The 24,724-nt window shown below is 45.0% G+C and overlaps 1 protein-coding gene across 3 annotated transcripts in view; it reads left to right on the top strand.

The window, feature by feature from the left end:
- LOC138261231 (actin, cytoplasmic 3) overlaps nt 1-24,724 on the top strand; it is a 62,078-nt gene that overhangs the window by 22,854 nt on the left and 14,500 nt on the right. For all 3 annotated transcript variants that reach the window (XM_069209996.1, XM_069209994.1, XM_069209995.1), the window contains exons 3-5: nt 13,276-13,515; nt 16,317-16,755; nt 24,154-24,335. In XM_069209996.1, the coding sequence (XP_069066097.1) occupies nt 13,276-13,515; nt 16,317-16,755; nt 24,154-24,335 (861 nt within the window). The remainder of the gene's footprint in view (nt 1-13,275; nt 13,516-16,316; nt 16,756-24,153; nt 24,336-24,724) is intronic.

Here is a 24,724-nt window from a genome sequence, read left to right as displayed (position 1 = left end):
CAGATATTGCCTGGGAAGAAGAGTTCTCCCCCCCCCCCCGCGCTGTAGAGCAAGAAGATGCCATCTTGTCTGGTATCCCAGCTGCACAACCAGCACCACTCACAGGGCACTGTTTGCGCAAGCCCAACTATGAGGGGATGAAGAACATCGAACTGGTGTGAAAGACCAACCCACTCGGCAAGACCACAGGACACGAGGGTTGTACATATGCCTTTAGCCCCTCAGGCACGTTCTATCAAGCTAGGACACCAAGCGAAGTCCCAATGGTGTCTGGCATCAGGCCCTGAGCATCGATCTGAAGCAGAGGCAAACAGAGGGCCTCTGCCTCCTTTGGGCTGTGGTTGGCACTGGCACAAATTTACAGACTGAGCAAGCTTCCACTTAAGGGCGTCAATCCCTATCTGCCTTGGAGCCTAAGCCGCTCCAGGGGCACCCAACACCATCGGTTTCACCTGAAGCAAACTCCAAATGCACCATCTGTGCATGTGCTGAAGACCCCTCTGTTGCAAAACTTGCCTCCGTGCGGAAGACAAAGCCAACCTCCAGGCCCTAATCGATTCCTGGAGAATAAGGTGTCAAGGCTCCTATCATTGAAACTCCAACAAGGCTGGATTCTAGGCAAAAGCACCCGTTCATCCACTTGCCTTCTCCGGCACCTTCGGAACCTCTTCCTAGAAAGTGGAAACTTTCTTCCCAAAGGGTCCCTCCTCAGTGCTGGCACTGAAGAAGGGCAAGGACCACTGCCACCAGTGTCGCCGGAATAATGTGTAATTTTTAGAGCCATGCACTTCATATGTCCCATTTTGACCCTTCTGATCAGCCCGCAGGTCATGGCCCCACAGATTGTCCCTGGAATGACTACAGTAGATCCTTGCCCCCAGGTGACTTCTATCTAGACCACTATCCAGTAAGGGTCTGAACCAGTGATGGCACCACAGCCTATCATGAAGTAATTGAAAGGGCTACAGCCTTTCATAAAGTGGGCATGCACGTCATCCAGGAGGTGGATGACTTTATTGTGGAAATTCTTTCCAAATCGGAGTGCACTGTCTAGTTCCTGCCTTTGCTGAAGGTTCAAATTGAAAACTATCTCAAACCCTCCTCTAGTGCCCCAATGTACATCAAGGGGCAAGTTCCTCCCAAATCTCTGGTACTTCACACTGCCCATACACATGCATCTACTCAGGCAACCTGCCAGTGCTGTTCCTCTGGAAAAAGAGAGCAAAGAGATGGATGCAGCAGGCAAGAGGGTAGTTTTCAGAACTGCAACATATTGATGAAAAGCAGGTTCCCTGGCACTCCTGTCGAGGTACAAAAGGTTCCCAGGGGGATGAGATGTAGGATTACCTCAAGCATCTCTCATAGAAGTACAGAAAGCGTGTTGCGGAAATGGTGTTCAGAGCAAGGTCAAGACTTTGGATCAGGCCGGACCTTCTCATGCAGCATCAAGGGCGAGTCGGGCATCTAGACCTTGGGCAACTCAATGTGTTCTGGCACCTGAGGTCCTAGACTGCCGGAATTTGTTGGATGCTGCAGACAGCCTCTGTGGCATTAATACAAGTGTTCTCTTTAGAATCTACACCTTGCTCTATATCTTCGGGTGCAAAACTGAGGTCTTGCAGCATCTCCTCAGCTTCCTGTTTGATGGGGAGCACTTTTTTGAGCTAGAGGTTGAGAAGATGCTAGAAAATAGTAAACATGGAGACCACAGAGTCTATAGGTTTTCTCCAAAATGCTCCACACTGGCTCCTTTTGGACAAAGCAACCCTGATGCGGACAGGGGATGAGGAGCAAAGACTACTATACCCAGCAGCTGCGCTCCTGGCTGGCAGCAGCAGTGCTGGCATCTGCAAGCGGGAAGGGGGGTACAGTAGACTACTACAGTGGTAGCAACAGGGGTAAGGGCAAGGTAAGCTCCACCTTTCACCATCTCTCCCCACCAACCCTGGCACACATGTGTTGTGGAGGTACTACATGGTCCCTCTTGCACTGGGAGGACAACTCCCAATCAGTGAATTCTAGAGGTGGTCCAACACTGCTCTTGCCTTAAGCTCCATGCAACTCCTCCCAGCATCCCACTGTGTAAACACACTTTGCAAAGAACACTTCTTCCTCCTGGATGAAGAGCTGCACTCCCGACAGAAGGGCACCATGGAAGCTGCCTCAAAACATTAAGGGAGCAGTGTCAACCCGCTACTTCCTCATGCCTTAAGTGAGCAGCTCACTCACTTATCTTTGACCTCAGGATGTATCGATTGAGAGACCTAACTGAACATTGTCATGTGACTGCTCTGCAGGTTGTCACCTCACATCCCCCACCCTTCAACAGGGCTAGTGCATGCCAGTGCTCGGTCACAGGTATGCCTAATTTCACATACCTAGCCACCCTGCTCCTAGTCGGTACCTTTGCTTTGTGGTTAGTTGACAAAACTGCAATTCAGAGTGCACCCTTTCTGAACCAAGGGTGTTAACAGAGTGCCTAGTAGTAGTGGCAGCACATTTTCGAAGGGAGGGCATTCATGTTTTTCCCTACCTTGTCAATTTCCTGGTCAATGGCTGCAGTAGGTTTCACTGTTTAGCCCATATACAGAGGGCAGTGCACCTACCCCACAGCCTGGCCACATCACACCTTAAGCCTCTGCAGTACCAATCCTTCCCAGAGCCTGTGTGGGAGGCAGTCACACAAAGTGTACCGAACAAGCAGACATTCTTTTGGATGCAGCTATTTTTCAGCCCAATTGTCAGCTCATGGTGGGAACAGTCATGTGCCTTCTAAGATTGATGGCTTTGTGCATCCCTATTGTTCCACATGCAAGTCTTCATATGTGCCTCCTACAAAGTGCCTCACGGCTCAGTGGTCACATGCTGGTTCTATTTGGGAAGATCTAGTGTTGTGCAAGACACAACACCTTCTGCATTTGTGTAACAGCAGAAACTTGTTACAAGACATGCCTGTTGCAGGCCCAGTACCACAGGTTACCATCACCACAGATGGGCCTTGATTTCACCAACATGACTGCCCTGGGAGCGTGCCGTCCCAACAGGGTTGCCACAATTCCCTGGAGCTGCTAGCCATTCACTTAGCTTTCAAAGTCTTCTTACAAGTCATTTGGAACAAAGTAGTCCTAATCTAGGTGGAAAGCAAGAATGCCACGTACTAGCTACTGAAGCAGGGCAGCACACAATCCCCAGTTAGGCCAGGAGATTTGGCATTGGGCATGCCACCCCTAGTTTTTTTTCATGGCCGGACATCTCCCTTGTTGGGTGTAAAGTTTGCACATGCCAAGTAGGACGCATCAAAAGTCCACAATTGGGAACTAGACCCTCAAATCCTACACGGGTATGTCCAACATTGGGGCATCCCGCACGTAGATATGATTGTCACTTCAGAAGATGCAAAGCTCCCAAACTTTGCTTCCAGGTACCCCCAGCCACCATTGTTTGTCTATGCATTATGGATAAATTGTTCTGTAACATTTACCTGGGCTTTTCTACCTCTTCCACTGTCTCCCAACAGGGTGAGGCACACCTCAGTGACATTCATTCTAATAGCTTCAACCTGGAATACATAGTAATCCACTCTAGCAGAGATGTTGGTCAGTCTCCACAAGCGACTTTGGATCAGGCTGGACCTTCTCATACATTGGTAAGAGTGAGTAAGGTATCTAGTCCCTGGGCAACACAACCTTGCGATATGGCACCTGAGGTCCTAAAATTGTGTTCTTTAACCTTAACAAGGAACATATGTCATTAAAGGAAGCTCAATCGCAGACACCATATCTCTGTTACACTGCCAAATTAGAGGTTTGTCACTATTTACAAGAACCTGGGCCCTCTAAAACCTACTGTCTAGCATATTGTTGCCTAACCTTTGCTTCAAGGCCTTTCTACACCTGCTATCTGTTCACATTGTGTGGTTTCAGTCTACGTGCGGAATAGGGAACATCCGATCCTGTTCAGAATTCTGGTGACTAAGGCTTTTGTGGGCTGTCTTGTGGGGGTTGAAACCTCTAGAGTATATTATGCTCCTGTGTGGAGTCTCACTATTTCCCTCACAAGGCTTATGATACTAACATTTGAATCGCTACACTCCTGCGCCCTTCACGTCTTCTCCTGGAAGGTGGCTTTCCTGGTGACCATTACTGAACTGCAAGTGTTCACTCTATAAGAGCCCTTCTCTCAAGTTCACAATGACAGGGTTGTCACCTAGGGTGTTGTCACTCTCCCCCCTCAACCAAACAATAGAGCTCCCTGTCTTTTTCCCACAGCCAGATCCTGTTGTGGATAGAGCACACCACACATGAGATGTCTAGAGCTCTTGTATTATATTCTGCATTCACAACACCAAACCAATCCATAAATCAAATCCGCTCATTGACTCCTTTGCAGAGCCTCAGCGGGCAACCCACCTCCAAGGCAGACATTGCTAGATGGAATGTATTCAAACCTGAAACCTTGAAGCAAAGGCAGAGGAGGGGGGCTTCTACTTGCTTCATCAAGAGTACACTCCACGTGCAAGAAGGGTGAGGCCATGGCATTCCTAGGAAACATCCATTTAGCAGATATTTGTAAGGCAGCCATTGTGGGTAGACTGTTAAATATCTTTCAGACACCTGTCGTCCACCACTATTAGAGGATACTTCTTCACAATCTGTGCTTAGCATGTGTATCTGTAGCCACATATGCTACAAATGGAAACGTTACTTACGCTGTGAGCTTCTGTACATAACATGTAGTGCTGTCACTTCCCCTTGATACCTTTCTTTTGTAGATCTTACTCTTTCACTGCACACTGTGCTAGATGCACCATATGTAGGTTGATGTTCCATACACACTTGCCTGCTGTGTGAAAAGCATTCAAAATGAAATCTGTGTCCATGCACAGTGTATACCAAGAAAAAGTGTCACACTGTTTTGTGACTTCTCTGAAGAAAAGCAAACTGAAAATGTCAGACCAACACTGGATGGTAGGAGTTTTCTAAGCATGTGAATGTACAGAACAGAGGTTCAAAGGGTAAGTAGCATCTTTACTTTATGCTTTTGCTGCTGCCGCCTTCATTATCCTTGAACAGAGTCGGGAAGGCAGTACGAGTATATAAAGTCCAGCCAGAGGTAGCAATCATTCAAACAAGCCATCCTTTGGGAATAAAGGACATTTAGTTAAAGGGAATCTGGAATAAAAATTCCATTTTATCTTTAATTTAAGCGTAGAATAAATTAGTTATATCCACACCTAAATCTGGTGCTGTGTATGTGCCTCAAGCAGACTAATCGAATCCATCCACTAAACATTGTTTTGTTGTTCTATAGTAATCTCTATATTGTTAAACATGTGAATTGATCTGATACCAGATTTATGGATGTGGTCTGTGCAGACCTTTTGTTGTGCTTTTGGGATTTTTAACCAGCAAAGTTGTTAGTTAACACAAAGAACGTTGCTTTTGCAGTATAATAAATGTTCGTGCTGTGCATCGTTCTGCAGTTTAATGGCTTAGTTCAGAATTGTGGTGCTAGTTGTCGAATGTTCTGAGCGTAGCACAGACCTACCTGTTATCAGATTCTTATATCCATAATGTCTGATATTTCACTGCTGTGTTAAGTGTCTTTGTTCACCCATATGTTCCAGTTCTGCTTATTTAGACTGCGCCAATTGGGTAGAAGGTGGAGATCATAGGAACTGTAAAATATGTATTTATTTATATATAAATAAATACAGGGTGCGATAGTGAATGCCAGTTATGGTTAGATTAGCATTTCCATTAAAAAGGCATTATTTGAATAATGTTGGTGCCATTTGAATCTACAATTTTATAAAGTTCATCCATTTTTCTGTTCCACAATGCAAGGTTCATGCAGATATTTTAAGTGAGGACATAGAATAGGGGCTTTATTTCTTATTTTAATTCTCTTAGAAACCTTTGCTCTTTCTGATGCAGAAAAAATGTGAGCGGAAATGCACCAAACGTGGTATGAAAACAGAAATTGGCTCAAGGACCTACCTTTGCTTTGTTTGGCGTAAATCCATTAAGTTATATTTGAGAAGTTAGTGGATACAATGTTTTGTCTGGGTATTGTGAAGTAAAATTAAAAAGATCTGGACCGTTCTTTTGTGGAGATCTGTGAACCCAATTTCACAGATCTCCTTGGACCTAAAATTTGAAAAATAATAAAATCTAAAAGGACGAGGGAGCTTTATCTCATCTTCCGTTTAAGTTCTGCAAATCCAGAATGAACTAATTGGCTGTCTGCAACTTCAATAAAAATGTTGCAGCCACAATTACAGGATATGAGGACTCGGAGGGCCACATGCAGTCATTGAAAGCAGGCCCTGGACTTAGACCAACTTCTTTGTGCAGCAAGTTTTTGTCCGCAGCCCGGATGGTGTGCGCTTGTCATAGGTTGCATACAGGAAACTCTGTGGTGTAAGACTTTTAACAAGACAATATTCACTGAAAAAAACAAATTAACTTAGTTTTCTGGTTAGCTACGGTTTTAACAACTAAAGGTTTTAAAATAGGTTTAAAAAATAATCTTAAATACACTTGTGGAAAAAAAAGCAGTTAGTGTATGTTCGATGGCATCTGTCGCTGTAGATACGCATGTTCTGCAATAGCTCGCCATCTGGTGTTGGGCCGGAGTGTTACAAGTTGTTTTTCTTCGAAGAAGTCTTTCGAGTCACGGGACCGAGTGACTCCTCCTTTTGTCTCCATTGCGCATGGGCGTCGACTCCATCTTCGATTGTTTTTTTTCCGCCATCGGGTTCGGACGTGTTCCTGTCGCTCCGAGTTTCAGAACGGAAAATTAGCTAATTTCGGAAGATTTTCGTCGGTATTGTTGCGTTCGGGATCGGCGTACTTAGATTCCACACCGCATCGAAGATCGAAGAGCTCCAGTGCCCTTCGGGGTAGTTTTTCGATCCTCCGTCGGGGCCTGGTCGGCCCGACCGCGTGCTGAAGAACGCCGATGGAACGGACCCCGTTCCGTTTCTGCCCCAAATGCCACAATAAATACCCCTACACAGACCAACACTTGGTCTGCAACCTGTGCCTGTCACCTGAGCACAGCGAAGACACCTGCGAGGCCTGTCGTGCGTTCCGGTCCCGAAAAACACTCCGAGACCGTCGAGCCAGAAGACTTCAAATGGCGTCCGCACCGACAGCCCAACGGGAGTTCGAGGAACAGGAAGAAGGTACCTTCTCGATCCAAGACTCAGACTCTGAAGGATTCGACGATACACAAACCGTGAGTAAGACGTCGAAAACCACACAAAGAAACATTTACAAGGCCCAGGGGACGCCACTGCCACCAGGCCATGGCTCGACCCATAAATTCGGTGACCGACCGTCGGCACCGAAAAAGGCCCAAACAGTGCCGAGATCGGCCGACTCCGGTCGAGACACCGGCACGCAGCCTTCTCGGGACCGAGAAAGTGCTGGAGACAAGCCTCGACACCGAGATGCCGGTGTGGACACGGCTCGACGCCGAGACAGCGGCACCGAAACAGATCGATGCCGAGAGGTTTCGGCCCCGAAAAGGAAAAAAGTCACCTCGGAGCCGAAAAAACACGCAGACAAAGTTTCGATGCCGAAACAAACTGCAAGCGACCCAGCTTCAGGCTCTTATACAGAAGAGCACTCGCTAACCTCCCAAATGCAAAAGCATAGGTTTGAGGAAGAGCTACAAGCAACTGATGTGGACCATACGCAAAAGCGTATCTTCATTCAGCAGGGGACAGGAAAAATAAGCACCCTTCCCCCCATTAGGAGAAAGAGAAGGTTGGAGTTCCAGACGGAACAAGCACCACAACCAAAAGTGGTGAAAAGAGTTACACCACCACCCTCTCCTCCGCCCGTGATTAACGTTTCACCAGCACAAACTCCATCACACTCCCCAGCTCACACCACCATGAGCCAGGGTGACCAAGATCAGGACGCATACGACCTATACGACGCCCCAGTGTCAGATAACAGCCCGGAGGCATACCCTACAAAGCCATCTCCACCAGAAGACAGCACCGCGTACTCTCAGGTGGTGGCTAGAGCAGCACAATTTCACAACGTAAACCTCCACTCAGAACAGGTCGAGGATGATTTCTTGTTCAACACACTCTCCTCCACCCACAGCTCCTACCAAAGCCTGCCTATGCTCCCTGGTATGCTCCGGCACGCAAAAGACATATTTAAGGAGCCGGTCAAAAGTAGGGCAATCACACCAAGGGTGGAAAAAAAGTATAAGCCGCCTCCTACGGACCCGGTTTTCATCACTACACAGCTGCCACCAGACTCTGTTGTTGTAGGAGCAGCTAGGAAAAGGGCCAACTCTCACACATCTGGAGATGCACCACCCCCAGATAAAGAAAGCCGCAAGTTCGATGCAGCTGGTAAGAGAGTCGCAGCACAAGCTGCAAACCAGTGGCGCATCGCGAACTCCCAGGCACTACTTGCGCGCTATGACAGAGCCCACTGGGACGAGATGCAACATCTCATTGAACATCTGCCCAAGGACTTCCAAAATAGGGCAAAACAAGTGGTTGAGGAGGGACAGACCATCTCCAACAACCAGATACGTTCCTCCATGGACGCTGCAGATACAGCTGCACGGACAATTAATACATCTGTAACTATCAGAAGGCATGCATGGCTCCGAACGTCTGGATTTAAACCAGAGATTCAACAAGCAGTTCTCAATATGCCTTTTAATGAAAAAGAACTGTTCGGTCCAGAAGTGGACACAGCGATTGAGAAACTCAAAAAAGATACGGACACTGCCAAAGCCATGGGCGCACTCTACTCCCCGCAGAGCAGAGGGAATTACAGCACATTCCGTAAAACGCCCTTTCGAGGGGGGTTTCGGGGTCAAAGCACACAAGCCAGCACCTCACAAGCAACACCGTCCACTTACCAGGGACAGTATAGAGGAGGTTTTCGGGGACAATATAGAGGAGGGCAATTCCCTAGAAATAGAGGGAGATTTCAAAGCCCCAAAACCCCTACTACTAAACAATGACTCACATGTCACTCACCCCCTCCACACAACACCAGTGGGGGGAAGAATAGGTCATTATTACAAAGCATGGGAGGAAATCACTACAGACACTTGGGTTCTAGCAATTATCCAACATGGTTATTGCATAGAATTTCTACAATTCCCTCCAAACATACCACCAAAAGCACAAAATTTAACAACACACCATTCCAATCTCCTGGAGATAGAAGTGCAGGCACTATTGCAAAAGAATGCAATCGAATTAGTGCCAAACACACAAATAAACACAGGAGTTTACTCACTGTACTTTCTGATACCAAAGAAGGACAAAACGCTGAGACCAATCCTAGACCTCAGAGTAGTGAACACTTTCATCAAATCAGACCACTTCCACATGGTCACACTACAAGAAGTATTGCCATTGCTAAAACTGCACGACTACATGGCAACTTTAGACCTCAAGGATGCTTATTTCCATATACCAATACACCCATCGCACAGGAAATACCTAAGGTTTGTATTCAAAGGAATACATTACCAATTCAAGGTACTGCCTTTCGGATTAACAACCGCACCAAGAGTCTTTACCAAATGTCTAGCAGTAGTCGCAGCACACATAAGAAGGCAGCAAATACATGTGTTCCCATATCTAGACGACTGGCTAATCAAGGCCCATTCGTTAATAGAGTGCTCAAATCACACAAATCATATCATACAAACCCTCTTCAAACTAGGGTTCACCGTCAATTTCACAAAATCCAAAATTCTGCCACGCAAGGTACAACAATACCTGGGAGCCATAATAGACACATCAAAAGGAGTAGCCACTCCAAGTCCACAAAGAATTCAAAATTTCAACACCATCATACAACGCATGTATCCAACACAAAAGATACAGGCAAAGATGGTATTACAACTCCTAGGCATGATGTCATCATGCATAGCCATTGTCCCAAACGCAAGACTGCACATGAGGCCCTTACAACAATGCCTAGCATCACAGTGGTCTCAAGCACAGGGTCACCTTCTAGATCTGGTGTTAATAGACCGCCAAACTTACCTCTCGCTTCTGTGGTGGAACAACATAAATTTAAACAAGGGGCGGCCTTTCCAAGACCCAGTGCCACAATACGTAATAACAGATGCTTCCATGACAGGGTGGGGAGCACACCTCGATCAACACAGCATACAAGGACAATGGAACGTACATCAAACAAAACTGCATATCAATCACCTAGAACTTCTAGCAGTTTTTCAAGCACTAAAAGCTTTCCAACCAATAATAGTTCACAAATACATTCTCGTCAAAACAGACAACATGACAACAATGTATTATCTAAACAAGCAGGGAGGGACGCACTCCACGCAGTTAAGCCTGCTAGCACAAAAAATTTGGCATTGGGCAATTCACAACCAAATTCGCCTAATTGCACAGTTTATACCAGGGATACAAAATCAACTCGCAGACAATCTCTCTCGATCACCAACAGGTCCACGAATGGGAAATTCACCCCCAAATTCTGAACACTTATTTCAAACTCTGGGGAACACCTCAGATAGACTTGTTTGCGACAAGGGAGAACGCAAAATGCCAAAACTTCGCATCCAGATACCCACACAAACAATCCCAAGGCAATGCCCTATGGATGAACTGGTCAGGGATATTTGCTTACGCTTTTCCTCCTCTCCCTCTCCTTCCTTACCTGGTAAACAAACTCAGTCAAAGCAAACTCAAACTCATATTGATAGCACCAACTTGGGCAAGGCAACCCTGGTACACAACGCTGCTAGACCTATCAGTGGTACCCTGCATCAAATTGCCCAACAGGCCAGATCTGTTGACACAGCACAACCAAAACATCAGACACCCAGATCCAGCATCGCTGAATCTAGCAATCTGGCTCCTGAAATCCTAGAATTCGGGCACTTACAACTTACCCAAGAATGTATGGAAGTCATAAAACAAGCAAGAAGGCCATCCACCAGGCACTGCTATGCAAGTAAATGGAAGAGGTTTGTTTGCTACTGCCATATTAATCAAATACAACCATTACACACAACTCCAGAACATGTAGTGGGTTACTTGCTTCACTTACAAAAATCTAACCTAGCTTTCTCTTCCATTAAGATTCACCTTGCAGCAATATCTGCATACCTGCAGACTACCTATTCAACTTCCCTATATAAAATACCAGTCATTAAAGCATTCATGGAGGGCCTTAGGAGAATTATACCACCAAGAACACTACCTGTTCCTTCATGGAACCTAAATGTTGTCCTAACTAGACTTATGGGTCCACCTTTTGAACCCATGCACTCCTGCGACATACAGTTCCTAACCTGGAAGGTGGCATTTCTCATCGCCATTACTTCCCTGAGAAGAGTAAGCGAGATTCAGGCGTTTACTATACAGGAACCTTTTATACAACTACACAAAAATAAAGTCGTCCTAAGGACCAATCCTAAATTTTTGCCAAAGGTTATTTCACCGTTCCATCTAAATCAAACAGTGGAACTTCCAGTGTTCTTTCCACAGCCAGATACCGTAGCTGAAAGGGCACTACATACATTAGATGTCAAAAGAGCATTGATGTATTACATTGACAGAACAAAGAACATCAGAAAGACTAAACAACTCTTTATTGCATTTCAAAAACCTCATGCAGGAAACCCAATTTCAAAACAAGGTATAGCCAGATGGATAGTTAAATGCATCCAAATCTGCTACCTTAAAGCTAAACGACAGCTGCCCATTACACCAAGGGCACACTCAACCAGAAAGAAAGGTGCTACCATGGCCTTTCTAGGAAACATCCCAATGCAAGAAATATGTAAGGCAGCCACATGGTCTACGCCTCACACATTCACCAAGCACTACTGTGTAGACGTGTTATCCGCACAACAAGCCACAGTAGGTCAAGCCGTATTAAGGACATTATTTCAGACTACTTCCACTCCTACAGGCTGATCCACCGCTTTTGGGGAAATAACTGCTTACTAGTCTATGCAGAACATGCGTATCTACAGCGACAGATGCCATCGAACTGAAAATGTCACTTACCCAGTGTACATCTGTTCGTGGCATCAGTCGCAGTAGATTCGCATGTGCCCACCCGCCTCCCCGGGAGCCTGTAGCAGTTTGGAAGTTACCTTCAATTATTTATATATGTATCATCTCAACCTTAAATAGGTGCATACTTAGTCACTCCATTGCATAGGCACTATTACTACAATTCAACTCCTACCTCACCCTCTGCGGGGAAAAACAATCGAAGATGGAGTCGACGCCCATGCGCAATGGAGACAAAAGGAGGAGTCACTCGGTCCCGTGACTCGAAAGACTTCTTCGAAGAAAAACAACTTGTAACACTCCGGCCCAACACCAGATGGCGAGCTATTGCAGAACATGCGAATCTACTGCGACTGATGCCACGAACAGATGTACACTGGGTAAGTGACATTTTCATTATGGTGGGAACTAAAACTGAATCTTTGAAATTCACAAGTTTTTATGGTTGGGATGGTGTTTCAAAACTTGTCATAAGCAGTGCTTATGTCCTAATATTTAGGCCAATAAGTAAGAACACGTAAAAGCAAAACGTAATTAAAATACCTACTTAAATTAACGAATCCTACATTTGTAGTGGTCTCTTTCCAGTAATTAAGAGTAATGTATACTAATTTGTTGACTTTACAACATTTCAGTTACATCAGTCACATAAAGGGAAATGTCACAAGCATTACTTTTGGTGTGCTTGTAATAGGAAGTATTGTTTTGAAGTGGGCACTGATTTGCCAAAAGAACAGCTCCTTGACAGGTTGGATCAACCTCTTGAGGAAGACCCCACTGGGACATAAAGACAGTTGTTGCAGGGATTCAAAAAGGAAGGCCACAGCATGGTAACCTGTGACACAAGAGGAAAGCTTCTGATATAAACAGTAGTAGTCGAACTCTGTACACAGAACTTAATTGGTACGTATGGGTGAACTTCACAAGACTAAACCAGAAATCATCCGACCTACCTACGTTTTATTTATTTAATTGCCTTGTGAGGTGTACCATTACCTCAATTGTGTGTGTGTGTGTGTGTGTGTGTTTTTTTTTTTTTTTTTTTTTTTTTTTTTTTTTTTTTTTTTTGTTAGCCTCCCTTTATATTTACTAACCTGATCCCTTATTGGCCTTGTCGAGCTAATGTCCTTTGGAATGTACATATTAGTTCAGGAATTTTCTTGAATAGTTTTCCTTTGTCAATTCATAGTTTTTATCATGACAAACTTCTCCTTTCACAGGGTGTCATGGTTGGCATGGGCCAGAAAGACAGCTACGTTGGTGATGAAGCTCAGAGCAAGCGTGGTATTCTGACATTGAAGTACCCCATTGAACACGGTATTGTCACCAACTGGGATGATATGGAGAAGATCTGGCACCACACCTTCTACAATGAGCTCCGTGTTGCCCCAGAGGAACATCCCGTACTTTTAACGGAAGCTCCACTAAACCCTAAGGCCAACAGAGAAAAGATGACTCAGGTGAGTAAATCTGTTTTCCCTGACATTTAGAGTAACTTTCCCAGAAAATGAGGATCCTTCACTATCTAGCTTTGCCCAGTTTTTCTCCACTCCAAAGTCTATGCTGTTTAGGTTTAGCCTCGCAACATCTTTTTAAAAAACAAACAAAAAAAAGCTCTAAAAGGGCTTAGAACATGCCCAATACTTACCTGAACTTGCCATTCGTCTACTCCATTGTAGCTCAGATTTACATGCTCCTCATTGGCAGGCACGTTGTCGCCTTCATTCAGTTCCTGCTCTTCCAGCTTTGCTTTTGCCGTCGCATGGAGCTTTGATTGAGTACTCTTTCCAGTCACTCAGATAGGCTGCTGAGAGTATCCTTCCTCTGACTACTCACTCACCAGGTGCTATTTTGAAAACCACTCCGAACAGCCACTACACCACGGACAATGGCCAGCCAGTAAGGCGACCATGTAAGTTGTCTTGTTGTCCTCAACGAACTATGTGCAACGTCCCCTCCCATTTTGTCACTTCCCAGTCCTTGGGTTGGCGGAGCGGTCCTAAGGGGTTGTGCAGCGTTCTCAGCCTTGCTGCAGCCCAGTACTTTTCTTTGTGTACTTGCGCGGTCCTAGGGATCGCACTGCATCTCAAGCAGCGACCTGGGGATACGTCTGTGTTTTCAGGCCAGGGAATCGCGCTGCACTCTCCACAAGGAACTGTGCCTACTATTGTGCTGACTTGTGAAATCATGAAACATCAACTCGACCCCTTTACACGTCACTGGTCCTGTTTGCACCCGGCCTGGTGGCTCGGTTGGTTGAGCATCCACCCCTGGGGCTCTGTCATAGATTACAATCCTGACGCAACACAGTTTACGTGTACATTTCAAACATGCAGTACTGTGTGGAAAGTTTCTGCATCCCACATAGGGGTTGTAAGCGCTACGCAAAAGTAAAAAGTAATCCAATGACCGCCTGCATGCACATGCTTTGAATGCTACCTCTGCTATTGGGGGGGTGGGGGGGGGGGGGGCACTAATCAGTGTGCGTCAAAATGGCTGAAATGCTGACATTGTGTAGCAGTTAGTTACAGCTGTTGAAATAAGGCAAATCCTAATCCATTTTGTTTCTCCTCCCCCACAAGTTTGCCTGTAAGTGGGTGCCGGGTTTGACTCAAACCCTCATTTGCCCCCCTGCAGCCCACACCCACCCAAACTCTCACGTTTAAGGTTTCGCGCCACTTTTTACAAAGTTTCTTTTCCCATTGGACAATAGGCCTACCAATCCCCTTTGCCGCTCTATAGCTTGAGCCGCCCCATCCGAAGTATTACATGCCTACTGCTAGCCCTGGGGTCCCCGGTGTTTTTATTTTGTTTCTTCAGCATGTGCAGTGTCTGTGACTGCTTCTGCGGCAGCTGTCAGGGAAGATATGTGCTAATAAACCTGGGGCAAGATGTGCTCCTTGAAGCTGCTTTTTGTTCTCAGCAGGCACCTTTTCACTCTGACTGCTCTGATTGCCAGCTTTTGTATGGGTTTTAATCCCCTGTGTGAACACATCTGTGGTTGACACGGGTCAGAGCGCTGTCCTGTCTTTCCTCACTCACTCTCTAAGCGCATCAATGTGGAGCGGCTGAACCGTACCTCTGGCGGTGTGCAGGGAGCCAGTGAGCTCAACACCTCAAAGGTCCCGGTGGCTCAGATCCCCATGTCACACTTACAATAACAGCGACCCTCCCAACCAGTCAGGGGACAGATTTTATGAAGTGGCATGGCTCCCTCCATCACGCCACCTGTGCTCTGTTGACCTGTGCCCCAAAGGTGCCTGCTCTTTTGCTTCCTGCCACCCAGACTCTTGGCACCTACTGTCTCTCCTGATCCCTTGCCCGCAACATATGTCTCTTGCTTGTACCCCCTGTCTCTTGCTCACTACTCCTTTCTCTTATCCTGTAGCTCCCACTACCTGGCACCCTCTCCCATGGTCCCCAAACCTCTCCCTCGTGCTCCAGGTATCTTTCTTTCCTGATCATCTGTCATGCCGCTCTTACTGTCCACCCATCTGACGTTAACCAAGAAAATAGATATCGCATAGGTGGTGAAATCTATTCGCTTTGCCTGTGCTTGTTGTATCTTTCTTTAACCCCAGTGTTATGAGAGCATATTTAAAGTTGGACATCCACTCTCCAAAGGCACCCAAAAAAGGAAGCAGGTTGTCAAGAGGAAGGGTGTGTATTTGAGAGAGGGTAAATCTATCTGTATTATACCATAACGTTAGTTTGTGTAGTTACTATTTTAAGACTGACTTGTGCTAATAGACGATCTTGCAGCTTGGAAAGTACCTAAATGCATGTACATGGAATGATCTCTTTAAAACCAGTTTCGAGTTCCCAAGAGTCTAAAGCTACATTTTACATGCTGGACCCACAAGACTATTTGATGGGCATTCCAACAGAGTTGTTTATGCAGCAAAAATGTAGAACTTGACAATTTTCAAATCTCATAGTTTCAGAAACGCTGTGGAAAATGCACGATATCCAGAATCCTGCCCATTTGGCCACTGATTAGTCTGAAAGCGTGACTGCTTTAAATTAGTTTACCACATCCTCCTCTTCCCCATTGTACAACTGTTTTTTTCATTTTGAGGGAAATTGTAATGTATTTTCAAGCAGGAAAGATATGATTAGTTGTAATTTACTTTTTGCAGCCGTTTCTTTTACTTGTGACTTAACGTGGTCAATTTTCAGGGTGGCAGTGTTAAGTGTAATTTCTAACATGGGTACAGGTTATGTCAATATATCTATACTAATTGATTTCTTTAACCTATAGATCATGTTTGAGACCTTCAATACCCCAGCTATGTATGTGGCAATCCAGGCTGTGCTGTCCTTGTATGCCTCTGGCCGTACCACTGGTATTGTGATGGATTCTGGTGATGGTGTCACCCACACAGTGCCCATCTATGAAGGTTATGCCCTGCCTCATGCCATCCTGCGTCTTGATTTGGCTGGTCGTGATCTGACTGACTACCTCATGAAGATCCTGACCGAGAGGGGTTACAGCTTCACAACCACAGCTGAAAGAGAAATTGTGCGTGACATCAAGGAGAAGCTCTGCTATGTTGCCCTGGACTTTGAGCAGGAAATGGCCACTGCTGCCTCCTCATCTTCACTGGAGAAGAGCTACGAATTGCCTGACGGTCAAGTGATCACCATTGGCAATGAGAGGTTCCGTGCTCCTGAGGCTCTCTTCCAACCTGCCTTCCTCGGTGAGTAGTTGGCCAACTTTTAATTTTATATATATATATATATATATATATATATATATATATATATATATATATAATCAAGCCCAAGTGGGAAATATATGCTTTTGGAGTACAATATTTGTTATCTCTAGAAAAACCTTAATTGGAGCACTATTTGTTGCTCTTTTAATGCAGGTCGTAAAGGGGTAAAAATGTTCTTGTTTAGTGCTTTAACCCCTTTGCTGCCAGGGCTTTTCCTCTCCTATGCCGTGTCTTTTTTGGGCTATTTGGGGCAGTTCGAGCTTAGGCCCTCATAACTTTTTTCTCCACATAAGCTACCCATGCCAAATTTGCATCCTTTTTTCAAGCATCCTAGGGATTCTAGATGTACCCAGACTTTGTGGGTTCCCCTGAAGGAGACCAAGAAATTAGCCAAAGTAGAGCAACAATTTAATTTTTTCAAAAAAATGGGGGGGAAAAGGGCTGCAGAAGAAGGCTCGTGGTTTTTTCCCTGATATGGCATCAACAAAGGGTTTGCAGCGATACAATCACCATCTTCCCAGCTTTCAGGAACAGGCAGACATGAATTAGAAAACCCAATTTTTTCCACACATTTTTGACATTTTACTGGGACATACCCTCTATTTACTATTTTTTGTGCTTTCAGCTTCCTTCCAGTTAGTGACAGAAATGGGTGAGAAACCAATGCTGGTCATTTATGTAGATCCTACAAGTGTTTCCTACAGAAAATAACAGCTGAAATAAAAATATTGAAATTGAGGTGAAAAAAACAGCCATTTTTCTCAACGTTTTACTCCAACTTGTTCCTGCGATGTCAGATTTTTGAAAGCAAGATACCATTACGTGTGCTGGACTCTTCTGGTTGCGGGGGGGAAATAGGGCTTGTAGGTTCATCAAGAACCCTAGGTACCCAGAGCCAATAAATGAGCTGCACCTTGCAATGGGTTTTCATTCTATACTGGGTATACAGCAATTCATTTGCTGAAATATAAACAGTGAAAATAGGTATCAAGAAAACCTTTTGTATTTCCAAAATGGCTACAAGATAAGGTGTTGAGAAGCAGTGGTTATTTGCACATATCTGAATTCCCGGGTGCCCACACTAGCATGTGAATTACAGGGCATTTCTCAAAAAGACGTCTTTTTTACACACTGTCTTACATTTGGAAGGAACAAATGTAGAGAAAGACAAGGAGCAATAACACTTGATTTGCTATTTTGTGTCCCCTCCACCCCCAAGTCTCCCAATAAAAATAGTACCTCACTTGCGTGACTAGGCCTAGCGTCCACGATAGAAAATGCCCCAAAACACAACGTGGACAAATCACATTTTCACAAAGAAAACAGTGCCTAGCTGTGGATTTTGGCCTCTAGCTCAGCCGGCACCTAGGGAAACCTAGCAAACCTGTGCATTTTTGAAAACTAGAGGCCTAGGAGAATCTAAGATTGGGTGACTTGTGGGGCTCTGACCAGGTTCTGTTACCCAGAATCCTTTGCAAACCTAAAAATGTGGCCAAAAAAACACTTTCCTCATTTCGGTGACAAGAGTTCTAGATTCGGAGAGGAGCCACACATTTCCTTCCACCCAGCGTTCCCCCAAGTCTCCCGATTCAAAAAAATGGTACCTCACTTGTGGGGGTAGGCCTAGCGCCACTGACAGGAAATGCCCCAAAACACTATCTGGACAAACCAAAATGATCAAATCCCAAACTACCTGTTTTTGTTGGTGGGGGTGGGGGTCAGAATTATTTTGGTTCTGGGCTCAGCAGCCATCTAGGGAAACCTACTAAACCCAGACATTTCTGAAAACTAGACACCCAAGGGACTCCAGGGAGGTGTGACTTGTGTGGATCCCCCAATGTTTTCTTACCCAGAATCCTCCGCAAACCTCAATTTTAGCTTAATCACATTTTCCCACATTTCTGTGTGGGATCACCGCACCAGCACAGATTTCATACTACCCAACGTTCCCCTCAGTCTCCCAGTAAAAATGATACCTCATTTGTGTAGATGGGCCAAGTGCTTGTGACAGGGAAGAGCCAAAAACATGTCGAAATTGAGGGGGTAACCAAAGCGGGTCCAAAAGGGCAGTTTGGTTAAAAAAACAAAAAACATTTTTAGGCTGACCAGAGCAGCAGAATTTTTATCGGCATAGATGAGACCATGCTGGGTGGTTGGAATTTTGTGGATTCCTGCATATTTCAGAAGGTTCCATCACAAAAACGTGGGAAAATGTGTGATTTCCAGCAAAGTTGGAGGTTTGCAGGGCATTGTGGGTAAGAAAATGGTGCAGGGTGCATATGAAACACACCACCCTGGAATCACCCAGATGTTTAGTTTTCAGATGTGTTTAGGTCTTGTGGATTTTTCTACATGGCAGCGTCTCAAAGTCCATAAAGTGCAGCCCTCACCATTCCAAGTGGGACGATTTTGAGAGTTGGCCAAGCTCTTGTGGCCCAAATGTAAAACCAAGACCCCAAATAATCCAATGTCTTCTTGCTTGTTGTGGGATAAGATGTGTTAGAGGGCGGGGGGAGAGCTGAAAGGCTGTTAGCCCCTTCAGTTGGGGTGGGGGCATAACCAGGCCCATACTGGTTGGTAGCCACCACCCCACTGTGTTTTTAAATTCTCTGGCATCTAGTAGACTCTTGCCTAAGGAGTCGCTCCCCTTCTGTGAATTAGCCATAAAAAAAAATAAAAAAAACCTCCCTGGTGTCTAGTGGTTTCTGCCCCCCTTGAGGGGCAAGACTGCCCTCATAAAAATAGGCTGATCTGCCCCCAAGGGGGCAGAAATGGCCTAAATATAATGTGCCCCCTAGGGGAGCGACCCTTGCCTAAGAGGTCACTCCCAAACTCTAAAAAAAAAAAAAAATGATCCCTGGCGCCTAGTGGTTTCAGCCCCCAACCCCCCCCCCCCCCCGGGCAGAAAAGGCCTTGAAAAAAATTGCCCCCCTGGGGAGCGACCCTTGCCCAAGGGGTCGCTCCCCTTATGCCAATTTCTAGTTACAGAAAAATCCCTGGTGTCTTGTGGGCATTTCAAATGCCGGATCTGCCTTCTGAAATGCTCTGAGAGACTTCAAAGGGAAGGACGTTTTTTTCCTTCCCTTTGAAGCCTCTCAGGCCCCCATCACATGATCGGAAGAGAACGCAAAGCATTTCTCTTCCGATTGCGCTGGATGGAAGCTGAGCTTCCAGCACGATGGGGAAGTGGCCTCTGATGAGGTCAGCGCGCCAATGCGCACTGGCGTCATCCGATGTCGGGGGTGGAAGGGGAAGGTCTTCCACTTCCATCCTTGCCGGGGGGGGGGGGGGGGGAGTGAAGCCCACAAAGGAAGCGCTAGCACTCCATCTGAGCTCAGTGCCGAAGACGTAATGGTTATGTCCTCGACACAGGAGCACTGTGCCGGTGGATGTAACCATTACGTCCACGGCACAGAAGGGGTTAAAACGTGCTGCACAATGTTGTTGATCAGGAACAGATTGAGGCTTTAGTAGACTCCTTAATGAGGCTGTTATTCTACATTTTGAGGCAGATGTAGAACAAGGGACATAACATATGAATTTGAGTATATTCTATATTTGCACTTATTGAATTGATTGTGTGGTAGTATTGGGTGTTCACAAGATTTTTCCTTACAGAGTCTGATGTGAGATTACTTTGTTTGATTTGTTGGGTGGCCTGTGAGGACCATTTAAAAACTGGAGAAGAGTAGTATGAGAGTTTGACATTAAATCATACTAAAAGGGTCCTAGTAAAAGTACCTGATTTGTCATAGCACCTTAGGGTTGCTCTGGGATCGAGAGGGTTGAGGTTGAAGGATAGGTTAATTTTGACATGGTCTGGAAGAAATGTCTGTTAACCTAGACCACCATGCTTTCCATGTCACCAGAATAAGGTTCCTGAAATAGGATGCCTTTGGGTGCATTTGGAGATGCTTTGTTTTGAGGTGTGTGTGAATATTTGAGGGCAGAAAAGTAGTGGGAAGTTGGTGTAATTCTGTTTTGATATGTGTTTGTGAGATGTGACAAACTGAATTGTCCATGGAGGCTGAAGGCAGGGAGTGACATTGTACTAAATAAGTCACTTGACTGGGATTCACACTTTCACAATATGCATGTGTAGGTGATTAATTACATCTGTTTGTCCAGAGAGACCTGTCTTGTCCCCAAAGTCAGAGAGGTTGGTTGCAGGGTAAGACATGGATTAGGAGACAAGTCATTGGGGCATCAGCTTCTCAGGATTCAGATGAAGGCACATTGTAAAACCCTACCCAGGGTGCTGGGCCCTCCATGACACCAGGATTTAGATTTTTTTTTTGGGGGGGGGGGGAGGGAAGGGGTTAAATTAGGAGGGAACATGTGCCCACCACATACTGGTGACCTCATTTGAGTGGATGCCCCTAGGCTGCCGGGCTCAACACTCCTCTGGTGACCCTTTGCATGCTGTGCACATGCATCTCCTAGTGCCTGGGGCTGCATAAAAGTTGTTTGGTTTAGCATCCAGGCCATGCTTAAGATGGGACTGTTGTGTTTCTGCAGTTGAGCAGGTGTCTAGGATTTGGACTTTCAGTTGTTACAGAGCAGTAAAAGGCATTATTCTCATCCTTCTGTTATATTTCAGTTGGTAAGTTGTGGTTGAATCCTCAAACAAATTGCTTGCCTAATTTTAAAATGCCTGGTAATCTTGAATGGTTTGGTAGACATGCTGTGGTACTTAAAGAGAAACTCATGAGTGAAAGACTTGAAAACAGTTTGATCAATTTGTCTACAGTTGCTACCCCCATATCCTACCCAGAGTGACTGTCCTCAGACTGTTTACACCTTGTACCATTTTGTATTTCAGTGGCCCTAAAGTACTCGATTTATCATTTGTAAGAGTTCATTTTCCTGTCACGTGCACAAGCTTGATTATCTATTTTTTGTGACTTTCCATCTGTAGTGGTTGCTATCTACTATACTTTTTGGCATTTTGTTTTTTTCAGTTGAGGACCAGATAAGTCTGGCATTCTGTATATTTGAAATGCTTCAAAGTGCCTGCAATTTGTGTGATGTCAGGGTTCTGGAATTGTTCAGATTCTGTGTGACAACTGATATTTGTAACTGGAAGCCAAATGACTGGCCTGTTATGGTTCTTTCCAATGGAAATAGTCCATCTGTTTCTGCTCAGATGATTGCCAAGAAGTTGCTTGCTGACCTCAGTATGCGGGGGGCTGTGATGGGAATGTCATCTGCATTGTGTACCAGTGTCTCTCTGCCCTGATTAATCAACTCCATGCATCTGGTGTCCTGATTCTAATTTTGGCCATACTGTCACACCACACCATTGTCCCTGATGCACTTATCCTGTGACCTCTAGGGGTAAACCAAACATGCTGTCATAAATGGACAGAGGATTATTGTCCCAGTCCTGATAATAGCACATAAAGACATGATTACAGCATACAGTGTTTGTTGAGACTGATGGTGTGACCAAAACATTTGTTTCCTAGGATGTGGCATTGAGGCCCTTGTGAAATTCCTGTAAGTGAGCGGACTGTGAAGCATGTCTGCAGTAGTAGGGCTCCCTGTGTGAGTGAGCCTGAATGATGGTGAGAGTGGGATCCATTTGATGCATCTGAGTTGGCATGGCACAAGATAGTCCTGGAACCGCTTCCCCAGACATTAAAAGTTTATTTCCTGTGTCTGGAGAGATCATCAGACACTGAAGGGAGAAGGATGGAGAGGGTGTGAGCGCATCTGACCTTATTTTGTCCTTTATAATTTGTTGCTAAGGGGACGCTTTAGAGGTTTGATGGACCTTTTGACTACGCTTAATGGTTTCACCATAGCTCATAACTTCAAATCAGCAAATACAATACAAAACAAAAACAATAATCATCAAAGTAGTCCGTAACCATTACGTTCACATGTTGATGATTGGTTCCTCTTCTGCTTCCATCGCCGGGTTTGTCAGGTAACAGTTTTGTTGCAATCCCAGTGCGGCAATTGTTCAGTCCTGGGAACAGCTTCTTCTAATGCGTCGCATACACAGTAACCATTTCTAGTGCAAGACATTTCAACAAGTAGTTCTCATGAGAAAGTTTCAAGCCATCTACAAATCGCTTGGTCAACTCCGTGTGAACAATATTAATTCCCGACTTTTACAGAACATGTACATTTATTTAATTATTATTGTCATGTAACTTAACATGAGGTTTTACAAACTAGGCTCAAACCTCGCAATCTTATGGCCTAAAGTTTTGAAAGCAAACACATAGTACGAACATGTCAATACAGCCTACTAGTACAATTTATTTGTACTTCATTTAAACTATAAACACAAACTCCTTATTAATTTCCGTCAAACTTATGGCGGCCACATCGGTGGAAACATTTTCCATGACACTATTTCTCTACATTATCCTAATTCATGCAGTTAATAAACGCTAATTTATCAGTAATTCAGATTTCACAATAGTGCCACCTTTTGAAATTTTGTGAGGGTTTTCGTTTGCAAGGGACTCCAATTAGTCCTTTGAGCAGTGGAGGGAGGGTCAATACCACAAGCTACTAATTCACAAACTACACACCAGAGGTGAAAAACTCAAAACAAGGTGAACAGTCTGTTTTTGACAGGTGGTTGGGGGTGGAGGGGGGGGGGAGGGGTGCATTCAAGACTGCACCTGTGCCTGACTCATACTTTTATAGTAACTATTGGTGAACCCAATGCACAGGGTCCTCCAGGAGGGGCTTAATGGTGTTAGTACCACGTGGGAGAAGTTCCACCATGTACAGTGGCTTGTATCTGAAGTTGAATTGTGGAGTATTGAGTACTGCTGTGAAATAAAAAGTATTTTTATATCCTAAGAGACTGGGCTAGAGCTGTGTTGCATGTTGGTTGAATAAGTACTCCGTTCTTATACCCCCACACACATGCGCAGTACCTCCGTGAGAAGCTAGTACTTAGTCGGCATAGCTATCATGAATGTACAGTGCTGAAGGGTTTGTACTTGGGCTGGCATGCAAAACCATTGTAGGGTGTGCCCCAGGACACCAGTGGCGAATTACCTCAACAGCCACGGTGGGGGCCCAAATGCACCTCATTTAGTTGAGCACCTTCTCCTAGCCATTCTTCCGACCCCAATTGGAGTCGGATGCTGAGCTTGAAACTAATTACGAAGTTAGATGAGCAGTATCCTACCACTTTAACACCATTTGTTAGCCAGTTAATGCACAGTGTGTACTTGGTTCAAGTGGCCATTAAGTGATTTTTTTTTCCCCTAAGATGGATGGCGCTAGGACTTTGTTAATATTTAAAGACTCAAAGGGACTAAATAAAAGCTGGAAATATGATTTTTGTTACGGTTTTCTGTTTTCTTCCTCCATTACTAATGTGAGGTTTTTTTTCTTTCTTAATAGGAATGGAGAGCAGTGGTATCCATGAAACTACATATAATTCCATTATGAAATGTGATGTTGATATCCGTAAGGACCTGTATGCCAACACAGTGCTTTCTGGTGGTACCACCATGTACCCAGGTATTGCAGACCGAATGCAGAAGGAGATTACTGCACTGGCACCCAGCACTATGAAAATTAAGGTAGGCTTTACTTGCAAGTGACCGGTTACTTCCTAAGATTTATTTAAGTACCCTAGGGTACGTCTCTAAATGCTTAAGAAGAGTACATATAAAGATGTATAAAACTGGCAGGGGACCTGGCCTGCCACGTTGACTTCAGCAGATCAGATATTATGTAGATATAGCTACTGGAAATATAATACGTTTTATAACTCTGGTTGTGGGAATGCTCTTGAATATTCGTTCTGTAAATTATTGCCGTATTGGTCACCGCACTTGCACTGTCATACTTCTTGTCATGCCTCTACTCAGTTTCTTAATTTACCTATTTGTGTTTTAACAAAGCTTGCTTTGTGCCTTTATTTTGGATCCACGCAAAAACAACAAGTGATGGACGGAATGCTGAACAT

This window comes from Pleurodeles waltl, chromosome 10, assembly GCF_031143425.1.
Source record: "Pleurodeles waltl isolate 20211129_DDA chromosome 10, aPleWal1.hap1.20221129, whole genome shotgun sequence".
NCBI classification, from domain to species: Eukaryota; Metazoa; Chordata; class Amphibia; order Caudata; family Salamandridae; genus Pleurodeles; species Pleurodeles waltl.
The sequence above is the reverse complement of the archived record's forward strand: the minus strand, read 5'-3'. Positions and strand labels throughout refer to the sequence as shown.